This window comes from Xyrauchen texanus, chromosome 7 (assembly GCF_025860055.1).
Source record: "Xyrauchen texanus isolate HMW12.3.18 chromosome 7, RBS_HiC_50CHRs, whole genome shotgun sequence".
Classification (NCBI taxonomy): domain Eukaryota; kingdom Metazoa; phylum Chordata; class Actinopteri; order Cypriniformes; family Catostomidae; genus Xyrauchen; species Xyrauchen texanus.
The window spans coordinates 15,986,478-16,008,401 of record NC_068282.1 but is presented as its reverse complement, the minus strand read 5'-3'; the positions used below and the strand labels follow the sequence as shown (position 1 = coordinate 16,008,401).

Here is a 21,924-nt window from a genome sequence, read left to right as displayed (position 1 = left end):
CTGGTATGTAATATCAACAAACTGTAAGCTGCTCCTATTACATTAATAGGCTGACCTGTATATGTCACCAGCTTGATTTTCACAGGTTTCATGCTTTTTCTCATGCTGATTTGTAGCAGGTTTCAAACATTCAGAGTTGACATTTTGTTCATTTACAGTCAGTTCCACTGTAGGCCTATATGGTTTCACTTTTTTCAATTCTAAAGAGTTAATTTTCTATTAACTCTTTAAATATGATAAAAAATAAAAACTTTATTACATGTAAAATATCATATTATTAAACAGAAGATATAAATGGTAAACTGAAAATACTTGTTTAATGTGACATTTTGTAAAGGGCTCTTTACTCTATTCCTGTATGTGTTTGTACAGTTTCTACTTATTCAATAATAAAAAGCATATAAATGGACAGATAAACATTTATCTGTTCTGTTTTCTCCAGTTAGCTTACAAGCTAAATGGTTTGCCTATTAGCTTAGCATACCTCTAGCTTCTTCTCCTGTTCGCTTTCATTAAATTTCTCCTCACTGTCGCCATCTAATGATACGGCAGTACGATTGAATTCAAAAAGACTTTAAAGTTGCGGTATATTTAATGATTTTATTTTGAGGGGTGTACATTTTAGTGGCCGTGCTTTGTGGGCATGTCTAGGATGAAGACAGAGCCCTCTCATTTCATTGGCCTCAAAAATGTAACTATATCTCTCCCACAATTATCTCTTTGCATCAAATGCTGATAAAGTTCCTATAGCCAGCATTTAGGTGTCTTAACTTTTCCTCCAGAGGAAAACTGCCACTTTGAAACAAGTGCACAATTTTACAATTCTAATTATACACATTGCCTGCTGATCAACAGCATGTCCATAGATCCTATTTGCCCAAATGATGTGGTAATGTGAAGGTTCAAATAAAGGAACATTCGTCATCAAACAACTGGGTTCTTTTGATCTCAAGAGCAGGTTATCACTTTACACGGCACTTCACTATATAAAAGTATCAACGTTTACATATGAACAGAATAACCCCTTTTATGCTCATTACTGTGCATTGCAATTCTTGCAGTACTTCTTGCATATCAAGTTATCACAATCATCACCCACCCACACTGTATGAATATGTACGTTATTTGAGATAAAACTTAAAGTTAGATATACTGAACTGAATTTGGCTTATACCATAAAGCTAGAGGTAACACATTGTGTGCGTTTGAAACGTCACTTGCATCAGCTGTTAAACGGTAAATGCCTCCATGTAGTAAAAAAATTTTTTCCATTCGGGACAATACTACACTTTGAAAATTAATAAACTAGATTGCAGATTGCATAGTGTACAGTGTAAGTGCACAGTGCATAGTGTGTCATTTGGGGTACAGCTAATGTTTTTTCCCCTTTACTGTGGTGTGCTAAGAAGCTGTCATGTCTTGTTAAAACTGTGTATGTTTACTGTTACTATACTATTACAAATGTTGTCTACACAGCTTAAATATAATACAGCATATTGCAACAAATTTACTTGCTTGGAGAAAAAAATTATAAAGACAGTGAGCAATTTTGGGGTTGGGTAGGGTTTGTGCTTAAAACTGTGGTGGTTGGGTCGGGCCACATGGTCTTGGGTACAAGGTCTTGGGTCTTGGTTCAGACTTCAACTTAAAGTCACCATGAAGTGTTTTGACGAGCATTGTTTTCTTTTGTCTGTTGATGTATATTACCTGCTAAAACATAAAGTAGGAGCGGGAGTCACAGGACTTGTCGATGATCAAACTGAACATGTTACAACATAATAGGGATGTGCCCAATGCAGAAAACCTTATTCGGAAAGGTACATATAATGCCTTTCCGAATGCCTGTAATTATACAGAATAATAAAATGAAATATTTTTTTTAAGTATTATCCAAAGAGTGCAAGATAGAGTGATACTTTAAGTAAACATATCTAAAATGGCAATATCATGGTGAGTCTATGAAACCATTATGACTAAATTATTTATGAATGAAAATGTGCACTGTGTGATTTCATGTTTAAATCGGATTGCCAATAAGCTGGAATAGTCTACATGTCTGTGTGCACTTCAGAGTAAACAGGTGAATGCACTGAGCTCAAGAGTGGTTCACTTGCATTGTGAAAGTAGTTGCAGGTTCACACATTTGTGCAATTTCAAACATTTGTTACCAATAAAAGTTAGTGGAGAAATTTAAAAAAGTGACACAATACCACACAAAATAAAATGACAGGGCTTCACCAGATTTGTATTGAGAAAAAAATACAATAATTACATAATAATTATTTTAATATAATAATTTGGTATAATAAAAGAGTTAAAATTACTAATCTTAACTCTAATCTTCAAATAATAAAATAATCCACAATATTAATTAAGTATTATAATAATATAATATATTTTTAATGTTAAAATAAAATATTTTTGGCTTATTTTGTTTATTTTATTGACAGCATGGATGATTGCTCTGAATCCACATTTGACAACACATATTCAGCTTTATCTCATAAGAAAAATAAATATTCTAATTATCCTAAATATAATAATAATTTTAATGTTGTTATAAAAAGAATAAAAATAAAGGCATATTTTCTATATGGAAACTACAAACTATAGAGTTTTGCTCCATATCCATACTTCCTTAGTATGCCAAAAGCTATAAAGATTAAATTAATGATAAAAAGATTTGCATGCACAGAGTAAGATTAAAAATGCAAGCATATTTATTTATTTATTTGGATGCAGGTGATCTTTAGAGACTGTACCTAGAGGTGTTACAATACAACAACAGCCCTCTGGTGGAAGTGAGATGTACGTCATCCTATTCATGGGAAAAATCACAAGAGGGAGATCACAAACAGTTAAAAATAAAACTCAGTCTGCAGAACTGTAGTCTGCATGATTGGATTTTCTAAGGACCAAGTGTAATAAAAAAGAAAAATAAAAGAAAAGAAATTACCGAATGAAAATAGAGAAAAGCTTAAACGCTCTACTAATATAAAACAGTGATGTACCAGTAGGAACTTTTTTGCCACGTCATGAATTTGAATAACAATCTAAAATCTAATAACAAATTAGTAATTGTTTGAAGAAAGATGAACCAACAACAGCTTAAACAGGTAGGAGGAATTCAGCAGAAATGATTATAAAAATCTACCAAAATTGAATAATTCTGCATCATTAATTTATCTTCATGCTGTTCCAACACCGCATGACTGTCTTTCATCTGTGGAACACATGAAGAGAAATTTTGAAGACTGCTGAAATTGCTATTTCACATAAAAGAAGTGATTGGCAATGTTTTTTGTTTTTTTTTTGTAATCATTCGAATTAAAACTCTCCCTCTTCGTCACTCATACAGAATCTCCCAAAGACTTAGAACTGTGAAATCTTGCGCAGTCCTCGGTTGGTTGAAGCAATTATGGCAGCTGTTTAATCCAGCAAGTTCATGATGCAAACTTGGAGTCCCACACTCATCTCACTTCATTCAATCATTCCAACCACACTCTTAAACCCATTCATATCTCATTGGCCAGGCCTCGTCTCTCCTTTCACTTATTCAGACTGAAAACACATATTGATAAACTGCGAATGGACCAATCAAAATAATAAAAAGTGGCATAATAATAATATAACATGAGGAAAGAAAGTGGGTAAACTGACGAAAACATCATATGCATGCGTGTGTCATAAATTGAAAATAAGCAAGACAAGGGATACATATGGATGCATTTCTTAAATTCGTTTTAGACAGCATTGCCTCAGGGCAAATTTAAGGAGGTGAATAAAACCTAACACAATCACATGACTGAACACAGAACATGCTTGAGCAGTTCCTGAAGTCATCTCCTCATTCCTAACACACTGAACCTGTTTGAACCTGATTGAATTTTTGTGCCATCTCTCTTCTGCTATTTTTTTTCTGTGAGCAAATGTGAATAGTAAGAATTAATACCAAAACAATGTATTGAAACTTGAGAAAAACCTAATGTTTCATGTATTAAAAATACTTCAGATGTCTGTTTAAATAAATCAATTCTCAATTTAGAATTAAATGACATATGTAGAGTGTAATACCTGGACATTGCATGTGGCTGTGTCCAGTGGGAGCTCCAAAACTTTCCAAGTGGGATGGTCATGATGGGTCCAGATATATTTTCAAGGCAGCACACATTTTTCACAGTGTTGTAAGTACATTTAAAATATCAAATTGTTTGGCCATAGTCATGCTGCATGTTATTAATACTGAAACATATCAAATAAATTCACTGCAACAATGAAACAATATCACACATGCAAAAGGGCTGTTGTACTAATTATCAGGTTGGCTGTGGTTGGGCTGTTGGTATGATGCAGGTAATGCTGGTATTTTAATTACCTGTCATTTATAACTTTTATAAATATTTTATAACGAAAAAATCAGAAATAAACTGGATAATTAAAGTTTTATTTAAACAATGACATCCCTGTTTCCTCTCAATAAATGCAACAGATAAGGAAGATTATGATCAAATAATACTACCTGACTAGAACACTAAATCCAATTTTTAAAAGTAGTCAGCAGTAATTGAATGAATGTTATTAGAAAACAAAACATATCTCCAAAATAAGTACCACAGAAAGATGTTTAAAACTACCCAGATGTGTAACGCATACTGTCAAAGACAACTAATCTCTAAAATACTTTTAAAAACGTTTAAAATCTCTAAAATACTTATTTACATGACACAGCGCTAGTAGTTTGAGTTTCTTAAAATTATCTTTAAAAAATGTAGCCTGTTGTGTTGGTACCATGATACTGTCACGATTCCCTGGTTGTCTGCCCCATGTTTTCCATGTCACCATCACCATGGTTCCCGGTCCTCAACACGATGTCATTGTTCGCACCTGTTTGTTATTTGTGAACATCCTGTGTGTGTATATATAACCCTGTTTGTTCTCAACTCCTTGTCGTTCGTTGAAGGTTTATGTTTCTACTGTTTCGATGTGTCTGGATGTTGTTGTTTTGCCTACCTTGCCCGTCTTCCCGTGTTCATTCCAGCCGTGTGTTCCCAGTTCCGTGTTCCTCCTGTGTTTTCGTGTTCTAGTTTCGTTTTACCCATCGTGGTTATTTCCTTTGCTCCTGTCTGTTTATTTTCACTTTTGTTCAATAAAACCGCACGTAGATCCCACCTCCTCGTCTGCCTCTGTCTTCGTCCACACACATAACAGATACAATTAATTATATCAAATGTTAACATAATGGTACCTAGATATACCATACTGCCAGGTTTGGGGAGTAAAGGAACACATGTAATAGGATTATGTATTTAAAATACAAAATATAAGTAACTGTATTCCACTACAGTTACAATTTAAATGATTGGTAATTAGAATACAATTACATTCAAAACGTATTTTGATTACTGAAGAGATTACTTTGCATTTTATTGTCATGGGGTTTTATTAAATATCATTTAATATTTAGTGCTTTCAGATGGAAAATATTTATGCTAATAAATAATGCAATCTGAAGTACATTTGAACAGTGATGAAATACTTTCTTATGATGTTACATTCATACAACCAGACAGAGAAGTAAGTTTGGAGCAGAAGAAATAGAAATAAAGCTTGTGTAAATTGTCAGCTTTATTCTAAGCTAAAATGCCATTTCTAGCAATGTTCTTAGGCACTATCATTTTTTTTTATAAAAAAAATTCACGTTGGATCATAATTTCTTTTTTTCTAGTAAGACCTTTGATATTGGGGCAACATTCTTAATTTTTATAATATTTTTTGTATGGTTTTCCTGTAAATATATCTAAAAAAAATTAATAAAATAAAATCCTTAAAACAAGATAAATTTGATTGACCTTGTTTTAGAAACAACACTGTATATGATATTTAGGTTTTTCAGAGACCAACTGAGCTTTTCTAATCAAATGATTCTGAATGAATTGCAAAACGATTCAAAACATTTTGCTAAGACATTTAAGGGGTTCATTCAAAAGAACCGACTCAAAAGAGTAATTAAATCAAGAACCTCACATCGCTAGTTTTTTCTAAACAGCCAACGGAGAAAACAGGACACACAACTTGATTGTTGACATACTGTCAGGGAAAATGTTATGTTGTAGCATGATAGAATAACTTGCCTCTCACCCACATTTACAGTTAATTTCAAACTTAGAATTACAGTAGCACTGCTACTGAAGCAGGGTTGGAATATAGCCTAACCCCAATATCATTGTGGCTAAAAAAAAACATTTAATTTTAGAGTGATATTTGTTCAAATAGAGTGCTGTGTGTTATTATATAAAAGCAAAAAAAGCATTATTCCTGCCATAAATTTGATATTAATTATTGAAAATCATTTAGTTGAAAAGCATGCTTAGCAGGGGATCAGATCAGGCATCTCAAGCGAACAGATGTGCCATCATGATCTGTAGATACAGTTTCTTATACAAGTATATCCAAACACCAGATAATAAATGTGCAGAATTCGAGTGATTCAGTGACCACCATTTATCAGCCAAGTGCATTTATCCATTGCATATAACCTGTGACATAAGACAAACATTATATAAAAATTAATGATTCAGTGGACAGAAGAGATATAAAAATACATTCCATCTAAAAATACAGAGAAACATCAGCACTAGAAAAGTCCTTGCCTTTGTTTCTTCACTGACTTTCCAATTTTTCTTCATATGGTGAAATACCCTGACAGTGTAAACTTCTTCCAGGATTGAGAAACAATTGGCTCACAGTGATCTCACATCTGAGCACAGATGTCTCAAACACACCCACATACTTTGATGTGTTAATATGTCAGTGCCAGCCTATGGGGGTTGAAGGAAGCAGTGAAGGTGTGGCTGGTGAATTTGTTAAAACAGAGTTTAGAGACATACATAGGCTGAGAGTCAGAATAAATTGCATTGAATGAAAAGGGAACAGAAAAGGGTTCTGAAAACAGATATAAAAGCAGGAAGGAAGGAAGAAACAGAACGAGAGAAAAGAGTTTCAGTGGACACCGACACCAGAGTGGTTGCAAGGTAAGCCACAGAGAGCCCAAATCATATATTTTTTTTAATTATTTGACTAACGATTTTTTTCTCTGACTTTATGCCACTAATAATTGCTAGTGGAATTATTACCACAAAAAATGTATGCTTTTCACCTTGAAATCTTATTGTTAACATGCTTGAAGTTTAAACATAGTTTATATGGTTTGTGAGAGGTATAGCTCAACTACAATTATTTTTTGTCCTTTCAAATCGGTCAAGCCAAATTAATCTGAAATGATTTTATACAAATTACATTCATCTAATGATAATTATAGGATGCACTTAGTATTTACGTTCACATTACACATCAAGATGTGTTTCTTGACACATTACATGATGCATTGCACATGTTGAGTAACCCATTTTTTACTCACGTAAATGTACTGTTGACATAAAATTATTTTGGTAAGTTGACATCCTGCAGTTTGACATGCTATAATCAATCTTCTTTTAAATTAATATAAAATCATCTTTTATAATTAATATGAATGCTGTATTATGACCATATTTAAAACAAATCATGGACATAAAGAATTCTGTACTTTCCAAATACATTAATAGAAAACATTCCCATTGATTTGTTAAAATACATTTCATTGGCAAAATAAGATTTTATGTTTTTTTTTAATTTTTATTATTATTATTTGCTTGAGTGACAGCAAATAGTTCCCTCAAAAATGTATACAAAGTTGGATCATTTGAATGTGGCACCCTTTTTGAAATGTCCATATTGCTTGGTTAAATTTTGTTTAAATAACCTAGGCTAACAGTACAACTCACTCATCTATTAAAATTAGAAATCTTGAAATTAGATTTTCAAAGGTGCTTCAGAAAACAGGATGTGGTAGTGATGCCACATCTTATGTTGCTGAATCCAGTTAAAAGGAAAACCCATAAAGCAGCTCTTTAAATGACAGGTGGTCTATAAACACTTGCATAAAATGTATGTTTGTGCATAAGGGTCACTGGCTTCATATATTGCATTCTACAGAAATGTGCCACGTATTGTTCTAGATCAGTAGGTAACTGTATTTGGTTCTAGATTGTGGACATTGTAATAAAGAGCCTGTGGGCCAGTCTCCAGACACATGATCTAAACAATGTTCAAAGAACTTGGGTATTATTTTGTAACGTGAGGGTTCTGTATGTGGTGGTGGATCACTCCTTATGATAATAAACAACAGAATGGAGACGGAGGACTTTCCAAAGTAGTACTTTACTGAACACCGATCACAACTACAACACTTCCTTGTTCAGACCTTCCACGTGACTGAACTAACCAATCAGAAGCGAGAACTTAGACTGAGGTAAACATGAGAGAATCAGAGAGGCAGATTCAGCAGAATATCCTGACCGTGTTAAATATGTAAACACGTAAATAATTAACTGACTAAACATTGCAAATACATTCCTAGTAAATTACTCAAATATAAATTATATTAAATTCTGAGCATTACAACTTCCAAATATGAAATATGTCTAAATCGTACATTTCCTCCCCCTCCCACAAAAGAAACGTCCCCGTTTCCCATCAACTAACCACGTAAATTTAAACAACAACAAGAATGCAACAGTGTCACTCCAGGACATAGTCCTTAAAGGGGTCATGACATGAGAAACCAAATTTGCCTTGATCTTTTGGTATATAAGAGGTCTTTGTATCATTAAAACGTCCTGCAAGTTTAATATTTTAAGACGTCCTCCCCATTCTAAACGAATCATTTATTTAATCAAGCTCAAAATACAGCTCGTTCTGGATTCATGGTTAGAAGTGACGTGTCGGTTAGAAGTGACGTAACAGCGTTTGCATATGACCGCCTCCAGCACAACATAACTACGCTATAAGCGCAAGACAACTACGCTCATTTCAGTATCGCCGTGCGCCTCACAAGTGTTCAGTCGATGGACAGCGAGCTCTGACAGAGACTACTTGTGCACAGGAAAATTACGATGCCACACAGATGTGCTGTTCCTGGCTGTGGTCAAACAAAACCTCTGAATAAGCTGCCGAAAGATCCAGACGTCAGGGAAAAATGGATGCAGTTTATTTTTTGCGGACGACCCAGTCACGGCAGTGTTAACTTAAGCGTTTGTTCTGTACATTTTAAGGATGACTGTTTTGAGAACAAATCTCAATATGATGCTGGCTTTGCCAGAAATCTGTTGCTCAAAGATAAGTCCGTGCCGACTATTCTGGGAACAACGACGACGCTAAACTGTAAGTAATCTATTTTAAACTTTAAACTACTTTTTAAAGCGCAATTTCATTCATTATGAATAATCACAGTGTTTTTACTTAGTTTACTTGCATATTGTTCTGGCTGGGGCGTCAATAATTGATACATAGGCACTGACGTTAGCCAATCATAACAGTGGGCGTTAACACTGAAGTCTTAAATGGAAAACGCCCCCAAAACAGACTGTTTGAATCAGAGGATGAGAAACAGGGTGGGAAAAGGTCATAAATCACTAGATTTTAAAAGTTTTTCTTAAAAAAAATATATATTAATACTATAATTGCACCTAAGGGAACATAATAATACAATAAAAAAAACCATGTCATGACCCCTTTAAGGAATCTGGGAGGTCGAACTGGACGTTTCCCAGGGTGTAGCAAAGAACCAAGAGCTTGAGGAGTAGAAGAGGGGACAGTGTCAAACTGGTGTACTGAGCCAAAGGGGGGGGCAGACCCAGACTGAGTCAGGGGAGAGCGGGATTGGGGCTGTGTTCGGGGTTGTGGATGGCCAGTAGGAGGGACTAATGAGGGAGTACTGCGGTGGCCAGATACAGTGTAGCTCTTTGTGGCTGCCAACTTTGAAGGCGTAAAGGGCAAAGCACCTGACAATGCAGTCAAACAAGGAAGTTGAGACTGCAAAGAGTCACATGTAGGTGTCTCATGTCCACGATCTGGCACAGGAGCATGGTAGGGTCTGAGACGGTTGTAGTGGACAATCTGGGACTTATCAGACTGATCCAGGAAGTAATGAATCCTGTATGTCACTCCAGGAGAATCCACATCAGATCCAAGGCACTCTAATATTTCAAAGGGGCCTTTCCATTGAGGAGCGAGTTTTTGTTTTGCTTTAGTGGGGTCATTTAACCAGACAAGGTCTCCAGGAACATAGGGAGTGTGCTTAACACTCTTGTCATACTGTCGTTTCTGCTGATTGTGGGCCCAATCTCTGTTCCATGCAGCAGAACTGAAAGCAGACTGAAGTTTCTGTGTCAATTGTGCAACATAGTCAGCAGGAGAACCCGTAATCGAGGAAGATGGTGTGTTGTTAGGTAACAGCATGTTGGCCGGCATCCTGGCTTCGTGACCATGCGTGAGAAAGAATGGTGTGAAACCTGTTGTAGAGTGTGGGTTAGTATTGTAAGCCAAAGCAACTTGGTTGAGGCAATCATCCCATTCACCAGGCTGCTGAAGAAGTGTCTTGGCTAACTGATCAATAAGTGTCCTGTTGAACCTCTCAATCATGCCATCACACTGAGGATGATATGGGCGTGTTTTCTGCATGCCCAGCAGGTCACACAGATGTTTTACCAGGTCAGACTCAAACTGACGTCCCTGATCAGTGTGAAGCATTTCCGGAATGCCATGTTCACAGATGAAGTTTTCAAACAGACATTTCGCAACTGTTATGGAACGCTGGTCTGGAATAGCATAGAGGTTAACATACTTGGAGAAATAATCTTGGACAACAAGCACATACCTGTTGCCACGACTCGTGATGGGGAGCTCAAGTATGTCAGCTGCAACCTTTTGGAATGGCTCAGTAGCAACAATTGTTTTCATTGGAGCTCTCTGATGAGGTGTGGGACTCCGTCTGGCGTCACATGGAGTACATTGCTTGCACCACAACTTGATGTCACGTGACATAAAGGGCCAGTAGCACAGTTGTTGAGCACGTTTCAGGACCTTATCAGCAGATAGATGACCAGTTACAGGATTTCCATGCAGCATCTGCAGAACAGTGTCTTTCAAAGCATGAGGGACAATTAGTTGATGGAGCACTGATGTTGTGGATGGTTTGAAAACTTTACGGCAGAGTACACCATTATGAAAGATAAGTCTGTGGAACTCGTGCCAAAGTGCCTTCTCAGCAAGTGTGCGTTTTTCATGCACCAGTATGGTGGTTTCTGTCCTTTAACTGTCCAGCTAATGACCTCTGACAGTAAGGAGTCCCGCTGTTGTTCCTTTTTGAAATCCTCTTCAGGGAACTGAAGCACAAATGTGGAGGAGACAGACTGTGAAACACACTGTGAGGATGCTGGAGGAGGCTGTGGTCCAGTCAGGTTACAGCAAACTGTCTTTGTATCCGTACTGCAGAGGCTGTGATTTACACAACTGACCGGACTAGACAGACTCACAGGACTCAGACTAGAATGTCTCTTGTCAGAGTGTAAATTACCAAGCGCACTGGAGCAAGTGCTCTGCTCTGTTGATCTGATGTCAGCAGGGCGACGTGACATTGCATCTGCATTGAGGTGACTGTGGCCATCCTTGTGAATTACAGTCCATTCAAAAGGATCAATTTCAAGAGCCCAGCGTGCACGACGACCAGTTCTGTCATTGTCAATGGGTATTTTTCTGAGACCCAAGAGAGGTTTGTGGTCAGTGACAATAACAAAGGGTTGTTTGTAGAGGTAATGGCGGAAATGTCGCACGGCCCAGACAATGGCCCAGAGTTCTCTGTCATATGTTGACCATTTTCTTTCTGCTTTTGTGAGGACATGACTCGCATAAGCAACCACTTTTCTTGATTCCCTTGTCTCTGAGCAAGCACAGCACCAATAGCAGAGCCTGAAGCATCTGTGTAGAGGGAGAATGGCACAGTAAAATCAGGGAATGCAACCACTGGAGGATTTGTGAGTGCATGTTTCAGATAAGTGAATGCATCCTGACTTTGAGAAGTCCATTGGAAAGGTGCATTCTTCTCTGTGAGGGCGTGCAGGGGAACACTATGATGCGCAAAGCTTCGGATGAACTTACGGTAATATGAACAAAGTCCCAGGAATGCTCTTAATTCTGTAGCTGACCGTGGAATAGGCCAGTCTTGAACACTTTTCACATTTCGCGGGTCTGGCTGAATGCCGTCTTTGGATACAACATGGCCCAGAAAGTGTACCTGATCTCTGGCAAAACAGCATTTTGAGGGATTCAGCTTCAGGCCACTTGACTGGAATCTGGAGAGAATTTCTTCCAGGTGCTGGAGATGTTCACTGAAAGAACGGCTGTAGATGAGGACATCATCCAAATACACAAGGCAGGTTTCCCATGGGAGGCCACGAAGTACCATTTCCATCAAGCTGGCATGTGGCTGGAGCGTTGGTGAGACCCATTGGCATAACTTTAAAGTGATAAAGGCCACTACCTGTTGTGAATGCTGTTTTTTCACGGTCTACCTCCTGCAGCTCAACTTGCCAATAGCCATGTTGCAGGTCCATTGTGGAGACCAGGCAGAGCCCGACAAAGCATCCAGTGCGTCGTCGACTCTCGGAAGAGGGTGGGAATCTTTGATTGTCACTGCATTTAGTTTTCTGTAGTCCAGGCAGAAACGCCATGTGCCATTTTTCTTGCGCACCAACACAACTGGCGCAGCCCAGGGACTGTAGCTTTCTTCAATGACATCTGCTTTTAACAGGTTTTCAACTTGAGTCTGTATTTCAGCTCTCTGGTCTGGTGTCACTCTATAGGCTCTCTGTTTAATTGGTGTGGCCTCACCGGTGCAGATTTGATGCTTGATGATGCTCGTGCGACCTCTGTCCTCTGAGTGTTTACTGAATACTGCTGAGTATTTCTGAAGCAGTGATTTCAGAGCCTGAGCTTGGGAAGGTGACAGGTCGCTGTCATTTATCTGGACAGATGGAGATAAATCATGAACGGGGGAGGTTGCACACTCTGTCCCTCCACCTGATATGATGTCAACAGATGAAGCCGAATGAAACTCACCCAGGTGTTGACCTGAATGCAGCTCAACGTCATCTCTGGAGGGATTTAAGATTCGAACAACAGTTGTGCCATTTTGAACCTCACTGAGAGAATGTGCCACAATGACGTCACACGATGGGTTGGGCATAAGAACACCATAGTAGTCAGTTGGCATGGGAGAAGCAGGTGTAGCAGCTGACACACAGGCTGTGATAAGGGTTTCACTCATAGCTGGAATCTTAGTGGGCGCTAGCACAGACACATTACAGCAGGCGGCCACTTCATGTCCTTTGGGCAGGAGAGGAATTTTCATGTCCCAAAGTTGCAGCATTTTGTTGTTGATGTCAAGGAGAGCATGTTTTTCCATAGAAAATCGAAACCAAGAATGACTGGCTGGCAAGCACCTCTGAGAATTTCGAAATCCTGTTGCCATACCTGATGTCCAAGTCTGATTCCAATCGTTAACTTGCCTAAAATGTCCAGGCACTGTCTATTGACTGAGCGAGCTGGCAGAGAGGAGGAAGTCATGGGACGTTTTCTCAATGCTGGGTGAAGCTTGCTACAATGGAGACAGTAGAACAGAGTCAATTAAGTGCAAACTTCAATGCCCTCAACAATAGCCAAGATTGTAGAAGAGACAGAATCATCAGGGTTTGAGTCATTCTTGTCAGGCATTAACTTGGGGGAATTATTCTGGGGCTGTGAGACAGTAGCTGATGTTTGCCCCTCAACAGCAGCTAATGGAAGTTTCCCTGACGGTTGGAGCCAGAGTGTGGGTATCTTTCAGGAGACTGGAAGCGAACACTGCCTCTAGCGTGTGGACTTGCATCTCTGTTTCCCTGTGAAGCAGGACTAGGGCTGCATCTGTATCTGTTTGTGTCATCCTTGTCATGGCGACCATATCTGGAGTACTGATAGGACTGGCGTGAGGGAGAGCGATGCCGGTCACGTCTGTCATTGTCATGCCATTGACGGTCTCTCTGAGGAACAGGGGAAGAAGGACAATGTTCATAGCAGGACCCTGAATCTTGACCATGATGCTGCTCAGGTAAGTAATTGTCTCTATGGTGTTGTCTGTTATGGTAGGGTTGTGGAGAGACACCGCGTGCACTGTATCGAGCATCGTCGGAGGAAAACCTTTGAAGTTTGGAGTCTACGCGCTGAGCCAGGTAACTGTGTTTCTCTCGTAACAGGTGTACTTCACTTTGTAAGCTGTTGACAGTAAGAGTCAGCTGTTCAACTGCATGCAGAAGTTTGTCATCAGTAGGTTTTGGACGAACCATAGCTACCTGCTCTGAAGATTGAGTGTGTAGAGACCCTACAGTTGTCAGTTGGAGCGCTGCACGTGCTCTCTCACAGCGGCTGGCGATACGCAGGGCATCCTCAAGATCTTCCGCACCCAGCTCATGGACTTTTGACTGAAGATTTGGGTCCAAGCCAGCAACAAAGCGGCAAAATTTTTCACCCTCTAGTGCATTGTGGTCATAGTTGGGAAAGGCTTCTAGTACAAGACGAGTGATGTCAGCACTGTACACATCCAAACTTTCACCTGGTCGACGAGGTCGAGCATTCACATGTGTCTGGAAGAATGGCAGGGAGTATATTGGTCCAAAAACATCCCTTAGTTTCTCCTTTACTGAATCATAGTCCCTCTGTGTTGAAGAAGGAAGGCTGTCCCAATACAGAAATGCAACATCTGCTAGGCGAGTAGGGAGGGCGGCGGCCATCACCGTAGGCAGATCCGTATCAGTTGAACTCATAGCCTGCACTGCCACTTCAAAACGTCGAGACCAACTTGTGAATGATTCAGTCCCATCTCCTTTAAAAGCAGGTGGAAGATCAATTTTTAGGGCACCGGAGACAGCGTGTGTGGCTAGAGAAGCAGCACCTGTCGATGTAACATTAGCAGCTCGACCGTCGTTGTGAGGGAGGAGACTGCAGCACAGCCTCACTTTCATCAGCCGACATGGTGACAAAATATTCAGTCCAAAAATCACAAAAAGCACGTAAAGTAGAAAAAAAAAATACTGCAAAAGTCCATTAATATCTCCAACTAGTGTTCAGGTAATCCACTGCTCTCAAAGAGTGTAAAATCCAGACGGCACAAAAAAAAAGTGAACGCATCCACAGTTCGTAGGAATAAAACTCACCAAATGCGCCAAAACCACCAAAATAACACCACGCTGCCACCAAATGTAACGTGACGGTTCTGTATGTGGTGGTGGATCACTCCTTTTGATAATAAACAACAGAATGGAGACGGAGGACTTTCCAAAGTAGTACTTTACTGAACACCGATCACAACTACAACACTTCCTTGTTCAGACCTTCCACGTGACTGAACTAACCAATCAGAAGCGAGAACTTAGACTGAGGTAAACATGAGAGAATCAGAGAGGCAGATTCAGCAGAATATCCTGACCGTGTTAAATATGTAAACACGTAAATAATTAACTGACTAATCATTGCAAATACATTCCTAGTAAATTACTCAAATATAAATTATATTAAATTCTGAGCATTACAACTTCCAAATATGAAATATGAACTTCTAAATCTTACAATTTCATTAAATTTTTTCAGTCATTATTTATTCATTGGGCTTTGCTGATTTTAGATTTCCTGATTTTAGCAAATGGGCGAAACCAATTTAGCAAACCATTTAGGAAGCACACACCTAATGTGGAAGTGTTTGTTTAATCTATATTAGGAAATCTGAACTGTTTCATTGTGTAAATGTTTTTAATATCCGTCCTATTTATTGTATGTATTTATTAATTTTCCTTTTAACTCTCGTCCTTAATCATTATTTATGCCTATAATATAATTTAAGAATGAGAAGACAAGAGCTATGTTTTTTTTTAAATGGTATGTTCCAATTAGTAGTGGCGGGGAAATGTGCGCAATAAGCCAACCACCACTAGAGGAACAACACGAGGGATGAAAGTGTTTTAAGCACGTGTGAAATGAGGGTGTTTATTATTTAGCAGTGCTCGAGAGCAAGGAGTCTGACCTACGTTGTTTAGGGAGGTGAGTGGGTGCTGTTTTTAGTATCTCAACAGTTGTTGATTTTGATTATTAGTAATTTTCAGGATTGGAGTATCAAGTCAGGTCTGCTGTCGTTGTCTCGATCCAGATTCTCGCGAAGAGAGAAATTAATGACACAGACACGGAGTATGCGTCAAAGATTTCTCGTACTTTATTGTTCAGCACAGCATTATATATCTTTGTAAGAACAGGAAAAAGCAGCACTAACTACATTATCCAATAACATTAAACATGACCTTATTTGGAGAAAGCATACATAAAGATTCTACGTTAGTTATATAAATTAAACAAAATATTCTAGAACAGATGAGTGGTATTTAAGCTTTAACTCGAGACATTCAGAGAAGAAAAAACGGGAAACCCATACCATATTATTTCTGACACACACACACACACACACACACACACACACACACACACACACACACACACACACACACACACAATGAAAATAGGAACAGAGTTCTTGCTGTTAAATGTCAGCTTTAACATATGTCAACTGAGAGGTGATGATTCTGTTATCACTATGACCATGGTTTCATTCTACTCAAGCATTGTTTTATTTGCACATTTGTCACCTCTACAAAATTAAACATTATTTTTGGAACACCATTCTTGCTTTCTGTTGTAATTATACTTGTGACTACCTTTTGTTCTTTCCACAGACATCAAGTGGCTACAATTACCAAAAATTATTTGGTACAGAATTTAAAATACACATAAAATAAAATCTTGAAGTTTATTGATTGGTTTATTATTGGATTCTAAATGTCCTAATAGTTTCATGCTCTCAGCAGTTAAGAATTACAATCACAAAACCTGTATTTATTATAGTCTGGGTCTGGGTCATGCTCTTTTTTTTTTTACCTTGCATAGTGTTTGTTCATGGATCTCGAGAATGAGGGTATGTTATGTCCATGTTGGCGAAAGTCTAATTATGCTAGCGTCTGCCAAGTGATATTTACAGTTTACAGTATACAAAATACAGTATAGTTTAATAGAATGCAACATTTGACATAAGTAACGAAAGTTAAGGGATGTTGACAAGCCTATTTATTTTGCTATTCTAACTATGCACGATTATACGATTAGTTGCGCTTTTATTATTTGTATTATTTGTTTATAGCATCGTTTTTTCCCTGCTTTCCTTGACACTATCCTCCAACCATTTTTGTTTTGTAATCCACCAGTCGAGAACCACAGATCTAGACCACAAGGTTTTTACATGTATTTTTAATTTGTAAAATTGAACAAAAGTTTTAATCACATTGTTACTTTTTTTATTTGTTCTCAGGATGTGGAACACCACGGATCACCTGCAAAACAATTCCTTTTCTTGTGCTTCCCCATCGGTGGAGGGCTACCGCTATTTTGGTGTCCTCTTGGGATCAGCTGTCACCATAGTAGGAACATTAGGGAATATTCTGACAGTGCTCGCCTTTGCAACTGATACCAACCTGAGGACGCGTTTCAATGTTCTGATTGTAAACCTGGCCGTCGCTGACCTCCTCTACTGCACTATGCTTCAGCCAGTCAGCGTTGACTCCTACCTACACCTGCGCTGGAGGGGCACAGCCACCTGGTGCCAGATGTTTGGACTTCTCCTGTTCCTATCTAACAGTGTTTCCATTATTACGTTATGTCTCATCGCTATGAGTCGTTACCTGGTTGTTGCTCATCGCACATCACGCTTTGCTCGTCTGCTGCTCTCTCAACGTGGTATTGCTTTGCTCCTCATTTCATCCTGGACACTGGGTCTGGCTAGTTTTGGTCCCCTTTGGTCCGTCTATGTATTTGCACCACAGGTGTGCACCTGTAGTTTCCATCGCACAAAGGGGCGACCTTACACCACTGTGTTGCTTTTCATTTACTTCTTTCTCGGCCTGGGTTTCGTGGGACTGTTCTACTTTCTGATCTATCGTAAGGTCCGTATCGCTTCTAAAGCATTTCTGAAGTACAGGCCCAGTCTTCGCTCATCCAAACGCAAGCAGGCTGAACCTGAGGGGACTGATGACAGTGGAATCAGTGCTGGAGCTTCAACTCAAAGCTGTGAGATCAGCAACAACAGTGCCGTTGGACCAGAGCACCACAATAACAAAGCCCTTGAGAACTCTGGAGATCCTGAGGGTCACACAATTAAACAAGAGTCTAAGACAACTTCAAGTACCATTCAGAACAATGCAAAGCCTTCAATGCTCAAAATCCAGACCACAACTCCAGCAGCCACTACCGGAGAGGACAGCGAATTTAAACGTGTGACGCGAATGTGTTTTACGGTGTTCTTGTGTTTTGTCGGCTGCTTTGCACCATTTATTTTATTGAATGTAGCTGATAAGGCAAACCGTGCTCCACAGGTCATTCATATGATTTGTGCAAACCTTACTTGGTTAAATAGTTGCATTAACCCTTTGTTGTACGCAGCCATGAATCGACAGTTTAACCAGGCCTACAAAGACCTGCTACATAAAGGTATACAGCCACTCACATGGATATGGAGATCTCAACGATTCAGGATAAAATGAAGATTTGTACACCACAAGTCATTTCAAACTGAACTAGAACTGTAATTCACCCCAAGCTATTGCCTTTTAAACAGTATTGGGTTCAATCCTTGTAGTAACTGTAATCTAATTACACATTTACATTTTTAATTCAGATGTAATCAGATAAGTTACTTTCAGTTAATTTAATTCCAAGGACATAGCTAGGGTTACATATTTCTTTCTTTTCTTTCTCCCAAATTTGGAATGCCCAATTCCCAATTGTCCTTGGTGGTGGCGTAGTGACTCGCTTCGATCGGGGTGGTGGAGGACCAATCTTATTTAACTCCGCATCTGAGATTGTCAATCCGTGCATTTTATCACCAGAGACATAGCGCATGTGGAGGCTTCACACTATTCTCTGCAGCATCCACGCACAACTCACCACACGCCCCACCAAGAGCGAGAACCACATTATAGCGAACACAAGGAGGTTACCCCATTTAACTCTACACTCCCTAGCAACCGGGCCAATTTGGTTGCTTGGGAGACCTGGCTGGAGAGGGTTACACATTTCTAAAAGAATATTATTTTTGTTTAATATATAAAAACATGAATAATATTCATATGTATGTCCATTACGAGTCATTTTAGAGAAGAAACTTGTGGTGCAGAGTATGTCTAATTTTCCAATGAAGTTGTCCATAATCGAATTACAATTTTAAATAGTTATATGTAACAGATTAAATTTTGAGTAACTTACCCAATGATGCTTTTAGTTATCTTAAATGAAAATTTTAATAATCTTAATAATACACAATAAATCTGAATAGAAAAAACAATCAATGACAGGATGCACTCCAGCTGGTATGGAGTCTACAAGTTTGTGCAAAAGATAACTACCCATGTTATTCCAACATGACATGAGAAATGTTCCAATGACCATCTTGTGTACTTCAATGGAAGCAAGGAAATTTGACCTTTTGTACAAAGAATGTCATAAATTAGATAATATCATTAGTGACCTAGTGAAATAGCAGAACTGTAAAAATGTGTCACTCATTTTACATGTTTTTTTTTCTTCTTTGTTGACAATTTCTCAAAATCCTGAAATGTTATTTTCAGGTTTATGTTAGATTTAAATCCCAGATGTTCAATGTGCTCTGATATTTGTATGTTTTGTATTGTCTATGTTATTTCCTATTTTCTATTAAGGCTACTTTGCACATTAGAATAGGTTTTCTGGAGTACTTCTAAAGTTTAAAAAGAAGGCTTCTGTAATTAAACATATAATTCTTTGTAAGATATTCTTTTTTAAGCTGTGGGATTTTCCAGTTCTGTCAAAGATCTGAAAGAAAATGTGTCCTGTCACTTTTCACTGCACACGCACACACTCACACAAACTTCCCCTTTTCTGAAGAGGAAATATTGTGTGCTGTAACATGATTCATAAGATAAAGGACATTTGTAACCTCATTTACAAATGAACATGGAAGTTTAAAGTGAGGCAACTAGTGAAAACAAACAGAAATGTCACAGATTCATGTATTACCTCACATTTGAAACCACAAGAGCCAAGATTTTAAGTACTCTCTTCAATTTACTTTTCTGTTTTTGTTTGAAACATCTGTCAGTTGTTTATGCTCTGCCATCTACAAATTAAATAAGAAACCATAGCTGCATTTTGTCTTGAGGAATATTTGCACAATCTTATTAAAATAATGTCAAATATATATATATAAAAAACTTGACTTAATATATGCATATTGATATCAGTGTTTTGCCTGATATATATATATAAAAAAAATAAGTTTTATTTTTTATGTGTAAACTGCTTCATTTTAAATAAAGTTACTGAAATTAAACAAAGCCAGCAGTGTTGTAATATTTTTGACAGAGCTATTTTCTCTTATTAATTATATTTAGTCACAAATAATAGACATTTCCGCTTTGGTCTGGACACACACACAATACCGTAATGCTAGTAAACCAAGCATTTCACAAGCTTAGACATTCTTACAGCGTAATCTCAACATTGCAAAAAGGAACAGCCACACACTCAGTGACAGCAAAGCTGAGGTAAGATAAAAACAAGCTATTTTGTTGTCAGTAAAATACCATGTTAAAGGGCTTCAAAATTCTCATTAATACTCTCTAAAAAGTTGTTTGCTGTTATTATATTTGTGGGATAATACTCAACCAGATTACACCAAATGTAGAAAGCAGAAAATGTCATACCCAATTTGTAAATCATCAAATATATAAACTAAATGTGTATCCATTACACTGTGGAATATGTGTCAATTCTAACAAGCATTCCATTTGAATATTAGGCACCTGTAAGTGAACAGATATCGACTGCTTCACCCATTTGATTATTTTTTTTACCTGTTGGCATGACATCTCAACATTCTATGAAGGCTATATAAATACAGGGATGTAAACTCATGAGCAGTGAAAAAAGTCATAACAGGTGTTCCAGATGCACACTCACTGAACACTATATGAATATTGAGTAGGGCCTCCCTTTGCTCTCAAAACCTCGCTTTTGCCGAAATTCTTCATGGCATGGATTCTACAAGATGTTGAAAACATTCCTTTAGGAATCTTGTCCTGTTGACATGATTGCATCATACATTTTCTGCAAATTTGTCAGCTGCATATTAATGCTGCAAATCTCCCACATCCCAAAGGTGTTCTATTTGATTCAGATCCGGTGACTGGGAAGGCCACTGAAGATCAGTGAACTAATTGTCATGTCCATGAAACCAGTTTGAGATGACTTTTGCTTTATGATATAGTGCATTAACATGCTATTAGTAGCCATTAGAAAATGTGTAAATTGAGGCTAAGAAAGGATGCACATGGTCAGCAACTATACTCAAATAGGCTGTCATTCAAGCAATGATTGATTGGTATTAACGGGCCCAAAGTGTGCCAAGAAAACATTCCCCACACCATTTCCCAAAAGCATCTTAAGCTTAAGTTGATCATAGAGGCCATTGGCACCAATGGTTTCTGCAATCTACTTAGGCTTACGATGCTTTTTGGAAATGCAGCCCTGGACTGTTGACACAAGGCTGGTTGGGTCCATGGATTCATGCAGTTGCCGCCAAATTCTGATCCTACAAACTGCGTGTCTCATCAGAAATCGAGACTCATTAGACCAGGCTGTGTTGTTGACGTTCTTTAACTGTCCAGTTTTGGGGAGCCTGTGCCCATTGCAGCCTCAGCTTTCTGTTCTTAGCTGACAGAAGTGGAACTCGACGTGGTCTTTTGTTGTTGTAGCCCATCCACCTCAAGGTTTGACTTGCTGTTCATTCTGAGCTGTTATTCTGCTATACTCCTTTTTTGGCACCATTCAGAGTAAATTCTAGAGACCATTGTGTGTGAGACTGCTTAGAGATCAGCAGTTACATAA

At 38.3% G+C, this 21,924-nt stretch overlaps 1 protein-coding gene and 1 long non-coding RNA gene across 2 annotated transcripts; one reads left to right on the top strand and one right to left on the bottom strand.

Annotated features, from left to right (window-relative positions):
* Window positions 1-1,247: 1,247 nt before the first annotated feature.
* Window positions 1,248-5,066, bottom strand: LOC127647104 (uncharacterized). The gene is made up of 3 exons (XR_007970996.1): window positions 5,011-5,066; window positions 2,763-2,818; window positions 1,248-1,707 (listed from the first exon to the last, which is right to left on the bottom strand). It is a non-coding gene; the product is annotated as an uncharacterized LOC127647104 (long non-coding RNA).
* A 1,803-nt stretch (window positions 5,067-6,869) lies between these two features.
* On the top strand, window positions 6,870-20,348 carry LOC127646679 (G-protein coupled receptor 84-like). Its single transcript, XM_052130483.1, has 2 exons — window positions 6,870-7,031; window positions 17,318-20,348. The coding sequence occupies exons 1-2, from the start codon at window positions 6,919-6,921 to the stop codon at window positions 18,543-18,545; spliced, it is 1,341 nt and encodes a 446-aa protein (XP_051986443.1). The 5' UTR covers window positions 6,870-6,918; the 3' UTR covers window positions 18,546-20,348.
* Window positions 20,349-21,924: the final 1,576 nt, after the last annotated feature.